Genomic DNA, 20,128 nt, shown 5'->3' with positions numbered 1-20,128 from the left:
GGTAGTGCACGCCTGTAGTTCAGCTACTTGGAAGGCTGAGGTGGAAGGATCGCCGGAGCCCAGCAGGTCGAGGCTGTGGTGGCCGGGAGTGGCCACTGCACTCCAGTCTGGGCGACGGAGTGAGACTCCAACTCAAAAAAATAAAAATAAAATAAATAAATTGTGGTATACCCATACAATGGAATACCACATAGCAATAAAAAAGAGTTAAAGCTACATACAACAATATGAATGAATCTCACAAACATAATGTTGGGGAAATAGGCCAGAAAGGAATATATACTGCATGATAACATTTATTTGAAGTTCAAAAACAGGCATAACTACTATACTGTTGGAAATCAAGACCATCATTAACTTGGGGAAGGAAGGATGGCGATTGGGAGTGGACACAAAGGGTACTATGGAGTACTAGCAATATCATATTCTCTGTTTTGATTGGATGCTGGCCTCATGGTTTTTTACTTTATGATAATCCACCAAGCTGTGATTTATATTCTTTATTCTTTTCTGCATACATGTACAAAATTACCAAATCAATTTTAAAACAAATATTTAAGTAAACAATACTAGTGGGACCCAGTGAAAGAAGAACATTGACAGTTTAAGTTTAGGAGCATGATCTCAGTCTCTGTAGGAGTATAGAGTCACGGTTCTCACTCAGCCTTTAGACTCATGTGAGGGGTTTCTATGATGCCTCACGCTTTAGGTGCACCGGGACCGTTTGCCTCCAAACCTCAGGGATGTTAATCATTAAATGCCATCATTATTAGTTTAAAGCTCCCTAAATGATCCCAAAGTATAGCCACGGTTGAGAACCACTCATCTAAAGAATAAATGAACTCTGTTCTACTCACAAATGTGGATACATAAACTACTTCTGATAGCAGGAAGCTTTGATATGGATGTGGTATCCTCACCATTAAGCTACCTCTGTTCTGATACAGAAAGATCCCAGTGACATTACCTATGGTGTCAGGCACACTCAATCACTTCCCACTTTTAAATGTGGTCATTATCTTATCATTGGGTAGATGCCTTCTTTGTCCCAGAAACCTAATCAGGACAAAGACACTCAGATATTAAAGTTAAGGAAAACTTTACCTTCATTCCATCTGATAGCCTACAAATGGAAGTTTTGGAATAGCCCCAAAAAAAGAGGACACACATCATTTTTGCCTTACCAAATTCTTAGCTCCTGAATATCAAGACAAAAATTTCCCAAACAACATGAATGTATCAGATGATTGTGACAAACTTGGAAAATTCTGTACTTTTAAAGTGAACTTTGATTTTCTTTTAATCAAACCTTTTATATCCCACAGAGATAAATTCCTTCAAATGGAATGCTTACCTATATTTACTGTTAGATGACTGTGATATGAAATTCCTTGAGTAGAGGAAGAAAGACATTCCCATCTCTCACTAGTCTCCATATTTGTTTAGAAGTTGCTCTGTGCTGACAAGCAGGCAGGGGATGTGGGTGACGGACAATGAAACCGGCTGTTAGCCAGGAAAGGGGCTGAGCTGGCGCTATCTCTGGCAATGACAACACAAATGACACAGGTTTCATCTGCTGGCTCAGGTTTCTAAATCCCTGACAGGCACCTTCATCACGTCAAGGAAATAGCACAGACTCCTTGCTTTTTATTTCTGGTCGGCTTACTGCTTCCTCCCCACCCCCTCTGCCAACTTCACAGGAATTCAAAAGACAGAGGAAGATGGGCAGGGTTCTTTTTTGAAGATAGTCAATGGCCTGCCTTTTTATTCTCAGGTAGGATCAAGAAATGTCTCTTCACCTTGCTACCATCAAAAGAACTGTACAGTTCCCTTCCCTCAAAAATGGCAAATCACAAAACAGATGCCAAAGCAATTTCTATTTTTTTCAAATTTTAAGTTACCTTTAAAACACAAACCCATGCATCTATGAAGGCCAGTTTTGTTAGATTTTATCAATGTCAGAAAAACATTTTCAAAGTACTCAGATAACTGAACTAGCTATAACATCTGACTGTTCATCTCATTAGTTAATCAGTGAAATAAAATCTTTGGCACATGTTTCAATAAGAAAAAGTACCCAGAAAGATTTTAAATCTTAGAGGGAGGTCTATGAGTCCTTTTCACTACTATTCCAGAAACAATGTAAAAATCCATGTAATATACTACATGTAGTTACATGGGCCGAACCCTATAAATATAAATGTTGAGCTAAAGCAGCAAGTCGCAAAGAACACATAATGTATGATTCCATTTAGATAAAAGTTTTAAGGGGGCAAAATTAAGCCACACTGTTTGGGTACACACACAGGGGTGTACAAAGTTATGATGATTATATAAGCCACTCCCACACAATTATGGCACATTGTGGGTCCCACCTGGGAGTGGACAATGGGGGAAAGGGGCAGACGTGATGTCTGGGATGCTGGCCATACTCTGTGCCTTGAGCTGAGTGGTAACTGCATAATTCTTTACTTTTTAATTAATCTTTTACATACTTTTCTTTAAGTTTGATACATTTCAGTTTAAAATAGGAACCAGGCTAGGCATGGTGGCTCACGCCTATAATCCCAGCACTTTGGAAGGCAGAAGCAAGAGGATTGCCCGAGCTCAGGGGGTCAAGACCAGCCTGGGCAACTTGGCAAGACCTTGTATCTACAATAAATTTTTAGAAATTGGTCGAGCCCAGTAGCACATGCTTATGGTTCTAGCTACTTGGAAGGCTGAGTTGTAAGGATCACCCGAGCCCAGCAGGTCAAGGCTGCGATTGCCACGAGTATGCCACTGCATTCCAGCCTGGTCGAAAGAGTGAGACTCTGACTCAACTAAATAAATAAATAAAACAGGAACCAAAGCTGGGCATGGTGGCTGTAGTCCCAGCTACACAGGAGGTTGCATAAGGCAAAAGGATCGCTTGAGCCCGAGAGTCTGAGGTCCTCTTGGGCGATATAACAAGGTCTTGCCCCTAAAAAAAATTAATTAAAGTAATTTTTTAAAAATGAACTTAGGCACCAACAAAATCCTATGTTTCATAGTAAAAAATATTTCCAGCAAGAAATATTTTATAGTTTAAAAAGTATTCAAAGTAGCATAAAACTTGGCCTCTGGACACAGTTCACAATCTTTCTGGTTTAGAACAAATGTCTCCAACCCCAGTGCTTATGGTGACCTTAGTCAGAAGCATCTGCTCAGTCCTGCCTGCTGAGGTTGTCTGGAAATGAAAGTTAATTCAGGAAACCAGAAATAAGCACTTTATGACATCTCCCAGTTTCTAAATACTGGCAACTAATTAAAAATGTTTTAAAAACACTGTGTAAACCAAATAACATATGTCTATCAATCAGGCACATTCTTTTTTTTGTTTTTGTTTTGTTTTGTTTTAGTTGAGGTCTCACTCTGTCACCCAGGCTGGACTGCAGTGGCACGCTCATGGCCACCACAGCCTCGACTTGCTGGGCTCAGGCAATCCTTCCGCTTCAGCCTTCCAAGCAGCTTACAAACACATTCTTTAGCTAAAGACCTGTTCTCCATCTACTTCAAACTCTACCCACTTCTCCATTCAGAAAAACTTCACTGAGCACTCACTAGGTGCCAGGACTGGGGCTCTAAAGATAAATACTGTCCACTATATCCCCAGGAGACACTGAGTAAATACCCAACCTGCTCCCTCTCATACTGACCCATCTCCAAAAATGACTTTCAGCCCCCATGTCTAATCTTGCAGGAAATCCTCTCAGTTCTACCATGCAAATATCCAGAATCCAACCACTTACCCCCACCACTGGGCCGAGGCCCCATCTTCTCCTGCTCAGACTCCTCACTAATCTCCCTCTTTTGCCTTCACCCTCCACACCCCAGCCAAGGCCTGATAAAACCGAAACCAGAGCCCAGGGATACTAGTACACCCCAATTGTTTCTCCTTTCCCTCAGCGTAAAATCCAAGGACCCAATCATGGCCTATAACTCTACGTAATCTTACCCCTAAACTAGACTTTATCAATCTTAAATTTTCATCATTTCCTCAAAGTTTTCTAACAAATTTTCTTCTTAAAAATACCAAGGCTGGGTTTGGTGGGTCAGCCTGTAATCCCAGCACTTTGGGAGGCTGAGGCAAGTGGATTGCCTAAGGCCACAGGTTCGAGACCAGCCCAGGCAACTTGGCGAGACCTTGTCTCTACAGTAAATCAAACATTTGCCAGATGTGTGCCTGTAGCGCGTGCCTGTAGTTCCGGTTACTTGGAAAGCTGAGGCGAAAGGGACTGCCGGAGCCCAGCAGGTTGATGCTGGGGTAGCCGTGAGTGTGCCACTGTACTCCAGCCTGGGTGACAGTGAGACTCCAACTCAAAAAAAAAAAAAAATACCTAGCGGGACCCAGTGGCCCACACCTATAATCCCAGCACTTTGGGCGAAAGGATTACCTGAGTACAAAGGATCAAGACTAGCCTGGGCAACTCAGCAAGACCTCATCTCTACAATAAATCAAAAAATTAGCCAGGAGTGGTTGTGCGCATCTGTGGTTCCAGCTACTTGAAAGGCTTAGGTTGAAGAATCATCTAAGCCCAATAGATCAAGCCTGTGGTGGCCATGAGTATGCCACTGCACTCTAGCTTGGGAGAAAAAGTTAGACTCCTACTAAAAAAAAAAAAAAAAAAAAAAAAAAACCCCCCCTTGGTTTGAAAACCAAAGGGATTAGAAATTGGTACAAGCACTCTGACTAGTGTTTATAACTTACAACTCAGTAAGTATATCCTAGAGATACACTTGTACATGTGCATAGAGACATGTATAAGGATGCTCCTGGTAACCTGTTTTGAAGAGTAAAAACTGAAAATAAATCTAAATGTCCAAAAAACAGAAATGGCTTAAAAAATAAACTATTATGCAACAGTTAAAAGGAACAAGCTATTTCCATAAGAAGATCAGAAGGAAACTAGGATATGACCAGCACTAGACCAGCAGATATGAGGCCATGCCCAGTCCCAGCTAGCAAAAGGTAAAAATTTGGGAGAGAAACCATTTTCTTCTCACAGCAAATCTTCAGAGTACAGGCTCTAGAAATCAGATAGTAGCCAGGCACAGTGGTGCAGGCCTATAATCCCAGCACTCTGGGAGGCTGAGGTGAGAGGACTACTTTAGCCCACGGGTTTGAGGACAGCATGAGCAACTTCACGAGACCTCATCTCTACAACAACAAATCAAAAACAGCTGGGCGTGGTAGCACGCGCCTATAGTCTGGCTACTTGGAAGGCGGAGGCGGAAGGATTGCCTGAGCCCAGCAGGTTGATGCTGTGGTGGCTCTGAGTGTGCCACTGTACTCCAGCCTGAGTGACGGAGTAAGACTCCAACTCAAAAAAAAAAAAAGAAAGGAAGAAATCAGACAGATGTTGTGTCAAACTAGCTCCACTACTTGAGTCGCTAGCAAGATACTTAACTTTCTGAGATTTTATTTCTTCAAATGTGAAATGCAGCTGATAATCTCCTATGGGGGAGTGAATGGTCAGGCATGTAACAGGCACTCAACTTGGTAGCCCCAGACCCTATGAGTTTGGCTCCACAAGCCTCAAAGCCCTGCCAGTCCCCACACAGCCTCCTTCCTCACTCTAACAGGCCACAACTCTTCTGGCTTGCCATCCAGGACCAGGGGCATTCTGGCAACATGGCACACAATGATTCTGGTTTGAGTACAAAATTTTTTCAGTAAGTAGTCATCTGAAGCAAAATAAGGCTGCCAGAAAAACATGACTTATTTAAAAAAAAAACACACACACACTTTATAGGCACATCTATTTGTTACATGAAGAACTCCAACCCCATAACTAGGGTTCACATTTGCTCCATCGCTAAAGCACTTCAATCAGAAAAGCTGGGTTTTTGTTTTGTTGTTTTGTTTGCAAAGATAATGCCAATGATGCCAAAAGAAAAATAGTACAACAAATACAAGTCATAACGGCACTTTCACAACTAACAGACTTCAACACACAGACTTCAGGAAGTCAGTCCAACTCTTCCCCTAAACACACTACTCACCAATGGCCCTGCGGAAGTTCTCCATCAGCACTTCTGTCTTCTTGATCTCCGTCGAGTAAACTTCACTCCCCACCATTGGGCAGAAAGGGACCTTGCTACCCAGCTCCTGAGCAATAGCCAGAGCTAGAGCTGTCTACAGAAGAAAACAATGGAAACACACTGTACAATCCTGAAAGCATGATAATTCAGAAACATATGCTATTACAAAAACATTTACCAGAAATGACTGAAGTTCTTTAGCTTTAATATGGCAGTAAATTTATATCGTAAATGACATCTTTACTTTTAACTTCTTTGCTTAATTTTGTGTAGAGGCGAGGTCTCACTGTGTTGCCCAGGCTAGTCTCTAACTCCTGTGCTCATGGGATTCTCCCATCTCAGCCTCCCAGAGTGCTGGGATTACAGGCATGAGCCACCACACCTGAACATAAATGGCATCTTTAATAGTGCCCATAACTACAAGTTATCATTCACTGAGACTTACCTGGCACAGGCCCAACTCTAAGTTTTACATGACCCTCACATTCACCCTATGAGATAGGTAACACTAGTCCCTCCATTTTACACACGAGGAAACTGAGACAGAGGGATTAAATAACACATTCAAGGTACCATAATCTAGAAAAAGAGCAGAGATTTAACCTCTAGCAGCAGGGTTCCAGAAATCATGTTATCATAATTAGAACAATCATCCCTGGGTATCCACAGGAGTTTGAATTCCAAAATCCACAGATGCTCAAGACCCTGATATAAAATAGTGCGGCATTTGTATATAAACTATGCACATCCTTTTTTAAACTTTAAATAATCTCTAGATTATGTATAAGATCTAATACAACGTATATGCTGTATAAATGGTTGCTTTGCTGTATTTTTTTAAATTTGTATAGCTTTTGTTGTACTTTTATTTTAATTGTTTTCTTTTCCCCTGAATATTACTGATCTTCAGTTGGTTGAATTCCACATGTAGAACCCACAAATATGGAAAGCCAACTGTATAGTCTTCCAAAACTGCTCCTTCAGTATCAAAACAGGGTTCTGACCTAATTGCTCAGAACACCAGCATCGGATCTTTGAGATACTGTTTTCTGTTTTTACAAATACAAGAAAACACCAATTTATAACCCATCAGAAATCAATAATGAATAAATTAATTAATTGATGTTCATTTAATATTAAGTGGCCCACAAAGAGTAAAGAATGGTACCGTAGGTAGGGTTTTCAGGCTATGAGTTGGTCTAACAAGTTACACTTGAACGTGCCCTACAGTAAACTACAAACTGATTTTTGGTACAATAACTACAAGCTGGCAAATGATAAACAGAACCAAACTTAACAGATGTACAGTCAAATATCAAGTATGAAAAGTTGGTATAGAACTCAGAAATGCCTTTGAATGCCATTTTAATCTTTCCCAACTCTGAAGCAAGAGCACAGGTAAGGTTAGCTAAGAAAGAAAAAAAGCTTTTTACTGAAGAACATAGTAAAACTCTGAGAGAGTGTTTTAAAATTAACAGTAAAGATTCCTCCAGATTTACTTTTCTATGCCCTTTTGGTGATAGTTTTGAAAAAGCAGAATCGGGTGGAGAATGAACATACAGTCCAGTGCAAAAAGCACTAGTCTGGGAACAGAGAGTGGGTTTTAGTGCTGGTCCTGCCACAAATTTTCAGGGTTGACCTTGAGTACCCAGCAAATCTCTGGTGCCTGATTTACTAATCTATCAAATGAAAGTAGCCGGGCTCGGTGGCTCAGCCTGTAATCCCGCACTTTGGGAGGCTGAGGTGAGTGAATGGCCTGAGCCTGTGGGTTTGAGACCCACCTGGGCAACTTGGCGAATCAAAAAAATTAGCCGGGTGTGGTAGCGCACGCCTGTAGTTCCAGCTACTGGAAGGTTGAGGCGGAAGGATCACCAGAGCCCAGCAGGTCGAGGCTGCAGTGGCCGGGAGCGGCCACTGCACTCCAGTCTGGGCGATAGAGTGAGACTCCAACTCAAAAAAAAAAAAAGAAAGTATTAAAGTACTGTGTTAGATCACAGGTAGCAAACTAGTTTTTCATAGACTGGTTCTGTTTGGCCTGCATAGTCTCATGATCGCCTTCAGCAAGGGCGAGCATCTCCGGCTCACCATAAATTGAACCACATTCACCCAGCTGCTTCCCCAACTCTGTTGCCTGTCTCATTAGGCATCTAAATACGTGAGCCCTAGGTTGATACTTCTAAAACTGGCATTCTAAGAGCCAATAAAAAATCTCTGGAACATAACAGGGCACAATGAGAGGAGTAACACTTTAACACTAGGACTCCCACTGGGGGCCACAGGCTGGCCTTGTCTACCTTTTTCTCTCCAAACTCCACTACCTTCCAGTCACTCCTCTTTCTCTTCCCTGTATCTCTTGACTCAACTCTCCACCCTCAGTTCTGAACTTCAAAGACAGTGACTGTATTCAATTAAACGACACTCTCTCGCCCTCTAATACAGAAGAGAGGGTCAATATTTTTATATTAAAATAAGATAAATATCTGATTAAGAAATGCTTCAAAAGCCTGGGCACGGTGGCTCAAGCCTGTAATCCCAGCACTTTGGGAGGCCAAGGTGAGAGGATTGCCTACGCCAAAGGTGCAAGAACAGCCTGGGCAACTTCGTGAGACCTCATCTCTGCAATAAATCAAAAAATTAGCTGGGTGTGGTAGTGTGCACCTGTAATTCCAGATACTTGGAAGGCTAAGGTAGAAGGATCACCTGAGCCCAGCAGGTCGAGGCTTGCGGTAGCTATAAGCATGCCACTGCACTCCAGTGTGGGCAACAGAGTAAGACTCCAACTCAAAAAAAAAAAAAGTAAAAAGAAAAAGGTAACTGACAGAATGGGAGAAAATATTTGCAAACTATATAGCTAATAAGGTGTTAATATTCAAAATATATAAGAATATTATATAGAGACAACTCAGTAGCAAAATTTTTTTTAAAAAGTTTCATATGTGACTAGTCTCCTCCATTTAAAGGCTCCCAGAAGAAAAACATGATATGGTCACTATTCCTATGCCTACTATATAGTGCTATAGATCTCACTGAATCCTACCAATTAGCCTATGACCTTGATAATCTAGTTTGTATTTTATAGATTAAGAAACTGAAACTCAAGTCAGACACAATGGCTCATGCCTATAATCCCACCATTTTAGGAGGTCGACGTAAAAGGACTGCTTGAGCTCAGACGTTTGAGACCATCCTAAGCAACAAAGAGAGACCTCATCTTTACACAAAATAAAAATGAGCTGGGTACAGTGACTCACACCTGTAACTCCAACACTTTGAGAGGCAAAAGCAAGAAGATTCCCTGAGCCCAGGAATTTGAGACTAGCCTAGGCAACTTGGCAAAACTTCGTATCTACAATAAATTTTTTAAAAATTAGCCAGGTGTAGTGGTAAGTGCCTGTAGTACTAGTGACTTGGAAGGCTAAGGCGGAAGGAACTCCTGAGCCCAGCAGGTTAAGAATGCAGTGTCCATGAACATGCTACTACACTCCGGTTGGGCAACAGAGTGAAACTTCACTTAATAATCATAATAATAAATAAATGAGCCAGGCCTGCTGGCACATGTCTATAGTCCCAGTTACTCTGGAGGCCAAGATGGGAAGAGCACTTGAGCCCAAGAGTTTGAGAATGTGGTGATCATGCTGCTGCACTCCAGCCTGGGTGAAAGAATGAAACACTGACTCAAAAAGAATGAAACTCAAAAGTTACCAATACACTCAAGGTCAAAGAGTTAGTAAGCAACTGAGCCCCAATCTCCAAAGTCATTGTTTTTTTGTACCCACTCCATGTGAGTGACAAGTGGCATACAAAAAAGAGGCTGTGGCTGGGTTCGGTGGCTCAGTCTATAATCCCAGCACTTTGGGAGGCCAAGGAGGGTGAACTGCCTGAGTCTGTGGGTTCAAGACCAGCCGGGGCAACTTGGCAAGACCTCTTCTCTACAATAAAATCAAAAATTAGCCGGGCATTGTAGCAAGTGCCTGTAGTTCTGGCTACTTGGAAGGTTAAAGCAGAAGGATCGCCAGAGCCCAGGAGGTTGACGCTGGGGTCGCTGTGAGCGTGCCACTGCACTCCAGCCTGGGCAATGGAGTGAGACTTCAACTCAAAAAAAAAAAGTTGTTGTCAAAAGAAGGTTATGGAAATCTACTCTATTTTCAATCTCATCTGAACATTTCCTTTTTCTTTATTTATTTATTTATTTATTTTTTTTTTTTTGAGTCGGAGTCTCACTCTGTCACCCAGGCTAGAGTGCAGTGGCACGCTCCCGACCACCGCAGCCTCGACCTGCTGGGCTCCGGCAATCCTTCCGCCTCAGTCTTCCAAGTAGCTAGAACCACAGGTGCGCGCTACCATGCCCGGCTAATTTTTTTATTTATTGTAGAGATGAGGTCTCGCTGCCCAGGTGGGTCTTGAACCCACGGGCTCAGGCAATCCACTCACCTCGGCCTCCCAAAGCGCGGGATTACAGGCTGAGCCACTGAGCCTGGCCCATTTCCTTTTTCTAAAACACAAACACAAAGCCCCATTATTAACAGTGTTGAGATCCTTAAGAGTGAAACATCCATATGTACCATGTATTTGCATCTAAAACACAGTATTCCTGCCTGTCACTCAGTTACGTTGCCTAAACTGTGGGGCCAATCAGTACACCATAAAGCAGAAGAGTTATCACGTCCTTTCATACACATCAGAAGGGACCAGACAAATTTGTAAGACAATACCACAGTGCTGAGCACTTCTCACATTTCCTGGGAGGAAAATGGTATAATATCACAACAAAATGAAAGACTTATGCTTTCAGCAATATGGCACATTAGATCCATTGAAAACCTCTGTTAGAAAACATCAAGAAACAAATAATAACAAATAAATAACAACAAATACAGAGCAGTAAACTACTATTGCCTTGAAAGTTCAGTGTTTGTGGATACCAGAAATCTCAGCAAGGTATAGCATTAAGACAGAAACCCCTGAATAAAAACAAGACCCTTCTTATACATCAGTAGAAAAGGTGAGCCCTAAAAAAACAGACCTGGGGCAAAAGGCTTAAACTTGTCAGTCCTGTCTTGGCTCTCGGGGAAGAAAAAGTCTCCTTCACATGGCTCTCAAACAGATTTAAGGTTGGATAAACTTTACATTCCCGGATGGTCCCGAAAATTCACACCACAAAGTTCACATCAAGTGTCCCTGGGAAGATAGCATAGTAGGACCCCTCACAAATCCTCCCAGAGAGTGCTTGGCCCTAACTTTAGGAGATTAAGAAAGTCTCGCAGATTTGATCAGCCAAACACAAGTTCACAAGCAAAATAAATACAGAATGCAAAATAAATGTCTACAAAAAAAAGGACACTGACTGATCATTACACGTTGTATATAAGCATCAAAACATGAGGCCCCAAAATTTGTACTATTATATATCAATTTTTTAAAAAGGAAGGAATTTCTTCCTGAACAAGGAACAGAGGCTATCAAAAATAGTCAGATTTTAAAAAAGGCAAGTTAGCTGGGCAGGAAGGGTCACACCTTTAATCCCAGCACTTTGGGAGGCTAAGGAGAGAGGAATGCCTGAGCGCAGGGGTTCAAGACCAGCCTAGGAAACATGGTGAGACCTCATCTCTACATAAATAAAAAAATTAGCCAGGCATGGTGGCACATGCCTGTAGTTCCAACTACTTGGAAGGCTGAAGCAGAAGGACTGCCTGAACCCAGCAGGTCGAGGCTGCGGTGGCCATGAGCATACCACTGCACTCCAGCCTGAGCACACAGTGAGACACCAACTCAAAAAAAAAAAAAAAAAGGCAAGCTAATATATGTAGAAAAAAAGACAGAATTAGAAAGTCATTCTGTCACCATCAATGTGGTAATTAATAAGGCAATGACCAATGAGTACTACCATTAGGGTAGAGAATTCACAACACCTCAAAGTGTCACTTCATGGATTACTTATTAATTACAAATAGAACCGCAACCTTCACAGCATAATTTAGCATCAGCTTCCTGCTATAAAGCAATGGGAAGGATACAAGAGCACCTGTGCAGTGACCTTGCCAAAGTATTAAACATTTCGTATGGAAACAATTAGACAACCACTGTAGGATGGCAGGACATTCTACAAAACTGTCCTGGACGCTTCAAAAATGTCAATGTCGGCCAGACATGGTGGCTCACACCTGTAATCCCAGCACTTTGGGAGGTTGAGATAGGAGGATTGCTTGAGACCAGGAGTTCAAGACCAGCCTAGTCAACATAGCAAGACCCCCACCTCTACAAAAAAAGTATAAAAAACTAGCCAGACACAGAGATGCACCCCTGTAGTCCAAGCTACTTGGCAGGCTGAGGCAGGAATGTCATCTGAAGCTAGGAGTTCAAGGTTGCAATGAGTTATGATGGCACCACTGCACTCCAGCCTGGGCAACACAGCAAGACCCTGACTGAAAAAGTTTTTTTGTGTGTTTTTTTTTTGAGTTGGAGTCTCACTCTGTCGCCCAGACTGGAGTGCAGTGGCCGCTCCCGGCCACCGCAGCCTCGACATACTGGGCTCCGGCGATCCTTTAGCCTCAGCCTTCCGAGTAGCCGGAATTACAGGCGCACGCTACCACACCTGGCTGATTTTTTGATTTATTGTAGAGATGAGGTCTCGCTGCCCAGGCGGGTCTTGAGCCCGCAGGCTCAGGCAATCCACTCACCTCAGCCTTGGGAGGCATGGGATTATAGGCTAAGCCACCGAGCCCGGTTCTGAAAAAGTTTTTAAAGGAGAATGTTATAAAAGGAAACGAAATAAAAAAACACTGAGGAGGGGAACTCTTCTAGATATAAAGAGACTAAAGTGCCATTATAACAATAAATGCAGTGTGTAATCTTTAATTGTAGCCTAATTTTTTAAAATAGCCCATAACTGAAAATTGGAGACATTTTTTTAAAATTTCTACCATCTTTGTTTTCTTCTATTTTCCTTTTTTTTCTGAGTCAGAGTCTCACTGTCACCCACACTGGAGTGCAGTAGCATGCTCATGGCCACCACAACCTCGACCTGCTGGGCTCAGGTGATCCTTCTGCCTCAGCCTTCTAAGTAGCTGGAACTACAGGCATATGTCACCATGTCTGGCTAGTTTTTGTATTTATTGTAGAGACAAGGTCTCGCCACGTTGCCCAGGCTGGTCTCCATGCTATGGACTCAGACAATTCTCTCGCCTCTGCCTCCCAAAGTGCTGAGATTACAGGTGTGAGCCACCACACCTGGCCTATTTTCTTTCCATTAAGAAATTTAACTTTGTTATCTTTGAAAATACATTAGTATTTCAAATATAATGGAACAGAATCATATAATGATAAAGTTAGCAGGCTCCTTTATCACTGTGGCCTCTCTACAGTAGTTGATATGGTTAACTACTCCTTTCTTTAAAGGTTCTCTTTTGATTCCTGAGATACACTCTTTCCCTGGCTCTGCTCCTAATTTTGTAAATTAATTATTTTATTTTATAACTGAAAAATAGAAATTGTGAGAAACTTTAATATAAACTATACATTAGCTAATACTGTAGCAACATTAAATTTGATGAGGGTGATGATGGTATCATGGTCTTATAGAAGGATGGCCTTGCAACTTACTTTCAAATGGCTCAGAATAAAAAAGAGAAAGCAAATGTCACAAAATATTTACAATTAGCTATTTAGGTGTAGGGTATAGGGCGGTTCATCATACTATTCTCTCAACTATTTTGTAGGTTTCAAACTTTTCAAAAGAAAAGAAAAAATGCAATGGAATGGATAATCGGCAGCTTAATCATAGCTTAAGAGACAAATCAACTGGAAGAGCAGTCTGAAAGAAATTACCCAGAATACAGCAATCAAAAAGATCGCAAATATAAACGGGACGCTGAACGACAAATTTCTCAGCTTGGCTCTACAACATTTTGGGCCAGATAATTCCTGACTGCAGGACTACCCTGTACACTGTTGTTTAGCAGTATCCCTAGCCTCTACCCACTAGATGTCAGTAGTAAACACCCCCTCCAAGTCATTACAACCGAAAACATCTCTAGACGTTGCCAAATTGTCCCCTAGGGGGCAAAAATGCCCCAGGTTGAGAACTACTGCAGTCTTAACTTCATCTAACTAGAGTTCTAGAAGGACAGAACAAAGAGAATGGGGAAAGGCAACAGGTGAAGCGATAAAAGCTGATGATTTTCCAGAATTGATTAGAAACACAATACTCAGATTCAGGAAGCACAATTAATATCTAGCAGGATAAATAAAAATAAATCCACTCTTTGATATATCATAATGAAACACCAAAATCAAAAAGATCTCAAAAACATGCAGAAAGCCAAGTCAAAACCCTCAAAATTAGACTTTTCCCCTTTCCTGCAGTGCTGAAAAATTACATTTTAAAATCAACAATAAAAGCCAAAAGGCAGCAAATAACATTGAGAGAAACAGTATTGCAAAACAGATTTGAAGAAAATATTCAGGATTATTCACCCTTCAAAACAAGGGCAACATCATAAACACAAATCTGAGACTTGTCCATCAACAAACTTCTACAAGAACTTCTAAATGATGTACTTTAAGAAGACGAAAATGGAGGAAAGGGTAAGGCCTATGATATAATAAGCAAATAAATGGTAAATACATTGGACAAGCTAATATTGCCACCAGAGAGGTAACTGAAGCTCACATATGTATGGTACTTTATAGTTTTAAAAAACTTTTACAAATAAAATATAGCACTTCTCTACTGTAAGACACCAATACAGTGTCAATTCAATAAAATACTTTCAGCCGGGCTCAGTGGCTCAGCCTGTAATCCCAGCGCTTTGGGAGGCCGAGGTGAGTGGATTGCCTGAGCCCATGGATTTGAGACCCGCCTGGGCAACCTGGCGAGACATCATCTCTACAATAAATCAAAACTTAGCCAGGCGTGGTAGCGCGGGCCTGTAGTTCCAGTTACTTGGAAGGCTGAGACGGAAGGATTGCCAGAGCCCAGCAGGTCGAGGCTGCAGCAGCCAGGAGCGGCCACTGCACTCCAGTCTGGGTGACAGAGTGAGACTCCAACTCCAAAAAAAAATTTTTTTAAATCATGCTTCTAATTCTTTTTTTTTTTTTTTTCCTTTTTTCCATCTCTCACACAATCAAAATAGTAATGGGTAAAGCTAGCATTTAGGAAAATGCTTGCTAACTCATTTTCTTTCCCCCTTAAATAAGATGTCACTCGGACGATTTTTATGAAGTCCCAGGCCAACAGAAATGTATTTTCAAAGCAAAGGAGACTTGAAAGTGATAAAGGACAAATTCTAGAGACAATGAGACACCTCTGAGGACTTCTTTCTCTCTTCTCTGGAGGTAGGCCAGGATAATTGAATTTTAGATACTCAATTGTATTATTGCACATTAGTTTTAAAAACATACATATAGCCAATTTAGCTAAACAAAGACTAGTTAAGACATGAATTCAATTTGGCTTAGACATTAGTATCATTCTCTTGGGTAGACTTAAAAAAAATGAGAGAAAACGAGTACCTTGCCAGTTCCAGGAGGTCCTGCCAACAAGACTGCTCTTCCAGCCATTTTCTTGCTTTTGATTAATTCTACTATGACGCCACATGCCTACACACAATGGGAAGAAATAATAAATCAATATTAAAATGTTTCACAGGAAGCAAAACATGAGTCCCCGGTCCACAATTCACATTCTCATCCAACAAACACTAATGCCCAGTCAGTGTGCCACAGACACTGTCCTAGGTGCTGGAGCAGTGGCGCCAAGACAGAAAAGCCTTGCACCCATGGAAGTGGTGTTCTAGGGAAGGAGATAAACAGTGCACAAGATCACTACTACAAAGAAGAATGGGAAAGCAAGTAGCTAGAAAGAATGATCCAGGAAGTTCTATCTAATGAAATTAAATTTGATATGCAAAGCTGTGAACAGGAAAGGAGTTGTTCCAGGCAAAGGAAAAAAAATTTCAGAATATCCAAAGCAGAAATGAGCTTAGCATGTCCAAGGGACAGAAAGACTATGGTAACCAAAGTATCATGAACAGGACAACGGGAAGCTGAGGCTGAAGAGGCAGGCAGAACAGGAACTTACACTTTGTCCAAACCTTAGATTTTATTCTACATGCAGTGGGAAGCCACTGAAAAGGTCTTAGACTGTGTATAATTTTATAATTTGCTTTTAAACAATCATGCTGGCTGTTGTGTGAAGAATAAAAAGTAGGAGTATGAGTGGGAACAGTGATTTTTGGCCTGGGATACAGGAAGACTGGAGAGGCCCAATACCTCTTAAAATTAGAAAGAAAGCCAGGTTCGGTGGCTCAGACTGTAATCCCGCGCCTTTGGGAGGCTGAGGTGAGTGGATTGCCTGAGCCTGCGGGTTCGAGACCCACCTGGGCAGGCGAGACCTCATCTCTACAATAAATCAAAAAATTAGCCGGGCGTGGTAGCGTGCGCCTGTAATTCCGGCTACTCGGAAGGCTGAGGCTGAAGGATCGCCGGAGCCCAGCAGATCGAGGCTGCGGTGGCCGGGAGCAGCCACTGCACTCCAGTCTGGGCCACAGAGTGAGACTCCAACTCAAGGAAAAAAAAATTAGAAATTTGTGTGTACATGTTCATATGTACATTTTTTTTCCAGGGAAAGGATTCATAACTTTAGTCAGATTTTCAAAGTATCCTACCATGGGTTAGGAATCAATTATATAAACTATCAGTTAGCCATCAGTAAACAGCATAAATACTGAACATAAAGTGAAACCTGTGGCACCATTAGATCTATCATATGCCGTTTGAATCCTCAAAATTACTTAACCACATGTTAGTATATTTTAAGTGCATTCAAAAAAATTTTATTTTTTTAAATCCTCAGAGACAAGGTCTCACTGTGTTGCCCGGGCCAATCTCCAATTACTGGGCTTAAGCAATCCTCCTGCCTTGGCCTCCCAAATTGATGGAATTATAGGCATGAGCCAATACACCTGGCCAAACTCTCTAAATTTCATTAAGCCACTTAAAGCATATACGTGTGTGCGTATATATATTTTAGAATACCAGTCTATAAAGGGTTGACGAAGTCTCCTATATTGAGCACTTATATCCCAGGACTACATAACTCAAGGTTTTTTACATTGATTTAATACCCTAATCCATGACTTTTTAAAAGCATTATTTTTGCCTTAAGGAAGGCCATGGGTTCCTCCAGGCAGTAGCCACACTGTGCCCTATTAACAGGAGCTTGTGAATTTATCTCATCTCCTCTACCACTATTCCCCATGGACTGTGGAGTACCTTGGTCCCACACTTACAGCAACTCCTCAGAAAAATGTGTGTGCAAGCAATGTGTATGGCTGTGCTATATTTCATTCTGTTTCAGTCAGCAAAGCTCGGTGCCCTTATAGAGCCTAGAAGACATTCTTCAGATGCTGCATTTCTAAAAAGATAAAAGACAAGACCCACGACGGTCTTTCCATACAACCCTGGGATATAATAATCCTCAGCACTGGAGCTATCAAAGGTAGAAGACTGTCCAAACCTTGAATATGTGCTCTTATTCCAGGACCGCTTCCATTTACTCTGTTTCTGCTCCCACTTGCTCCAGTGAGATATGTGGTGAATCCTAACATTTAAAAAGAACAGGAAGGGCCTTTAAAAGATCACCTAAGCTAACACTCTCATTTTTCAGACGAGAGTATTAAGCACCAGAGAGGCTACTGATGTGACCAGTCATACAAGAATCTGGCAGTTGAGTTGGGTCTGAGACATACAGCATCAGAGTTAAGAGCATGGATTCTGGAGTTGCATAGACTTGAGTTTAAATCCTGGCTCTACCACTTACCAGCTGAGTGACCTTGGCCCTATTTACCTAACTTCTGTGAATCCAATTTCCTCATCTCAACATAGAGTTCGTAATAGTTAATGGCACACATGCTAATATGTTTATGGCAAAGTGTACTGATGTCTGCAATTTACTTTGAAATGTTGAAGTAGATTGGTAGAGGGATAGAAGAGCAGATATATGATAAAGCAACATAGTAAAATGTTAATTGTAGAATTTAGGCACACAGGTATTTATTATACAAGTCTCTGAACTTTTTTTGTATGTCTGAAAAGCGTCATACAAAAGTAGGGGACATTAGACTAGATATGGAAAACAAGATAATGGAAATAAATATGTGCTTGGCACATAGAAAGCTCTCACGTTGGCATTTGCAGTAACAGGTGCTTAGTAAGCTAAAGTTAATGTTTCCTTTTTGGAAAGATGATGCTCAAAACAGAAGCCAGAGGATTTTCTTTGGTCCCTTCTATGGACAAAATCAGGCTAAGAGACCAAGTCTTAACCTTATAGGGCAGGTTTCTGAAGTTTCTAAGCCTCTGCAAAGGCCACGGGGGTGGCTCTGATCTTAGAGCACAGCACACAGAAAGGGTAGCCGTTAATATCATAGGACACCAATTTGGGAGTCAGGAATACACGTGTGTGCAAACCCCAGCTTTACCATTACTAAAATGTGTGACAAGCAGACAGGTGAGGTGCTCTCTCTCAGTCTCAATATTTCCATCTGCAAAAAAAATCTGCAATACAGGTGAAAGTACTTGGCATCATTGTCACTTAACAAAAATAGATTTAATTGAAACGGTTAAAAAAAAATGCTTGGAAGAATGATAAACCAGATTGCTCTTCTCCATAATTCCCATCTCTCTCCCTCAGCTCCCAGACCCCGGTAACAAACCAAGCTTTTAAAGTTTAGTCAATTCCCTACTTTAAAACTCCCATAGCCTGCCATTGCGTTCACAATAAAATCCAATTTCCTTACCATGGCCGTCAAAGCCCCGCAAAAACTGACCCCCACCAAGATAAAATAATCATTTTGTTTATTGGTGTACAGTTTATCGTCTCTCGCTACACTAAACCGAAGTTTCAGGAGAGTAGGGACCTTATTCATCGTGCTCCCCCTGTGCCGCAGTACCCCGACTTCGCGAACAGAGGCTGGCACGGAAAGGGGGGGCTCAGGACCGGGGGAAGGGGGTCCTTCTACGAGCTGAAGTACTTGTCCACGAGTTGAGGCAAGCTGTCAATAGCCCCCTGGGGAGTCGTCAATGGGGCGGCACCCCTCCCCACCCGCCTTGGCCCATTTTCACTTCCCTAAGAAAACTACGGCGGGAGACCCCCAGCGCGCGCCCCGCCCTGGCCCCCCACTTCAGCAGGTCTTTCGCGACAGTGGCCCTGCGCGGCGCCCCCAACTCCCCACCACACCTCTCGCGCGTTCTCCTGGCCCACGAGCCCTGAAGCCGCCTGCTTGGCCAGGCCGCTCTCGTCCAGCCCCAGGCCTTTCACGTGGCTGTGGGAGGCGATGCGCTGCGTCTTCGTGGTGCTCTTCACCTCCTCAATCTTCATTTTGCAGATGCCAGGAGCCAAAACCAGCGAGGAAAGGCGGCAGTAAGTGCAGCGCGCCCGGCACCCGGGTTACCACGCGGCCGTTACTAGGGCAAGTTATAAGGACTCGCCTAGGCCGGCGTCCCATTGGTGGAGACGGGAGCGCCTCAGCTTTCCATTGGCGCGTGGCTGCGCCCATCCTGGCTTGCTGGTGGAGCTCCGCCCACCCACTTCCGTCTGTGTCTCCAGGTTGGCTTCCCCGACAGCCGGCGCTTCCTGCCTAGGCTGCGGTCCGGAGCGATGAGGGGCCACGCCCCGGATTTGATCTGGGTCTGAGCGCTGCACCGAGATGTTCTTAGGTCCGGTCCTTAGTCGTTCCCCTTTACCCATCATCACATTTGAACGTCATACGATTCTGCGAAGCTCAAGTTATTACTTCCGTTTTGGAGATAGAGGAACCGAGGTTCAGAGCTTAAGTGTTGACTTTTGGTTACTAAACAAAGTTTTCTGACTCCCAAGCCTTTGCATCTCTCTGGGGGGTGCCTAACTCAGCCCACCATTGCCATCCCCGCTCCGTCCAGAATCCTCCATGGAATTGTCTTCCTCTGCTTCTCACCTCCACCTTTCATCCATAGATAAGTTCCCTAATTAGTTCAATCCAGTTGGCTGTGAATAGCATTTTACAATTCCCAAAACTCTACAGCCCTGAAG

The 20,128-nt window shown here is 42.5% G+C and overlaps 1 protein-coding gene across 3 annotated transcripts in view; it reads right to left on the bottom strand.

Moving 5' to 3' along the window:
* Window positions 1-19,600, bottom strand: part of RUVBL1 (RuvB like AAA ATPase 1) — a 54,469-nt gene extending 34,869 nt beyond the window's left edge. For 2 of the 3 annotated variants that reach the window (XM_021706396.1, XM_008072922.1), the window contains exons 1-3: window positions 19,298-19,594; window positions 15,574-15,660; window positions 6,025-6,157 (exon numbers count right to left, since the gene is read on the bottom strand). In XM_021706396.1, the coding sequence (XP_021562071.1) occupies window positions 6,025-6,157; window positions 15,574-15,660; window positions 19,298-19,438 (361 nt within the window). In that variant the 5' untranslated portion in view covers window positions 19,439-19,594. Of the gene's footprint in view, window positions 1-6,024; window positions 6,158-15,573; window positions 15,661-19,297 lie in introns of all 3 variants that reach the window. The other variant, XM_008072923.2, reaches the window with a different exon arrangement.
* Window positions 19,601-20,128: the final 528 nt, after the last annotated feature.

Source organism: Carlito syrichta, unplaced genomic scaffold (genome assembly GCF_000164805.1).
Source record: "Carlito syrichta isolate Samal-C Ts95f unplaced genomic scaffold, Tarsius_syrichta-2.0.1 Scaffold315518, whole genome shotgun sequence".
Taxonomy (NCBI): Eukaryota; Metazoa; Chordata; class Mammalia; order Primates; family Tarsiidae; genus Carlito; species Carlito syrichta.
Note: the sequence above shows the minus strand (reverse complement) of the source record. Positions and strands in the feature narration are given on the sequence as shown.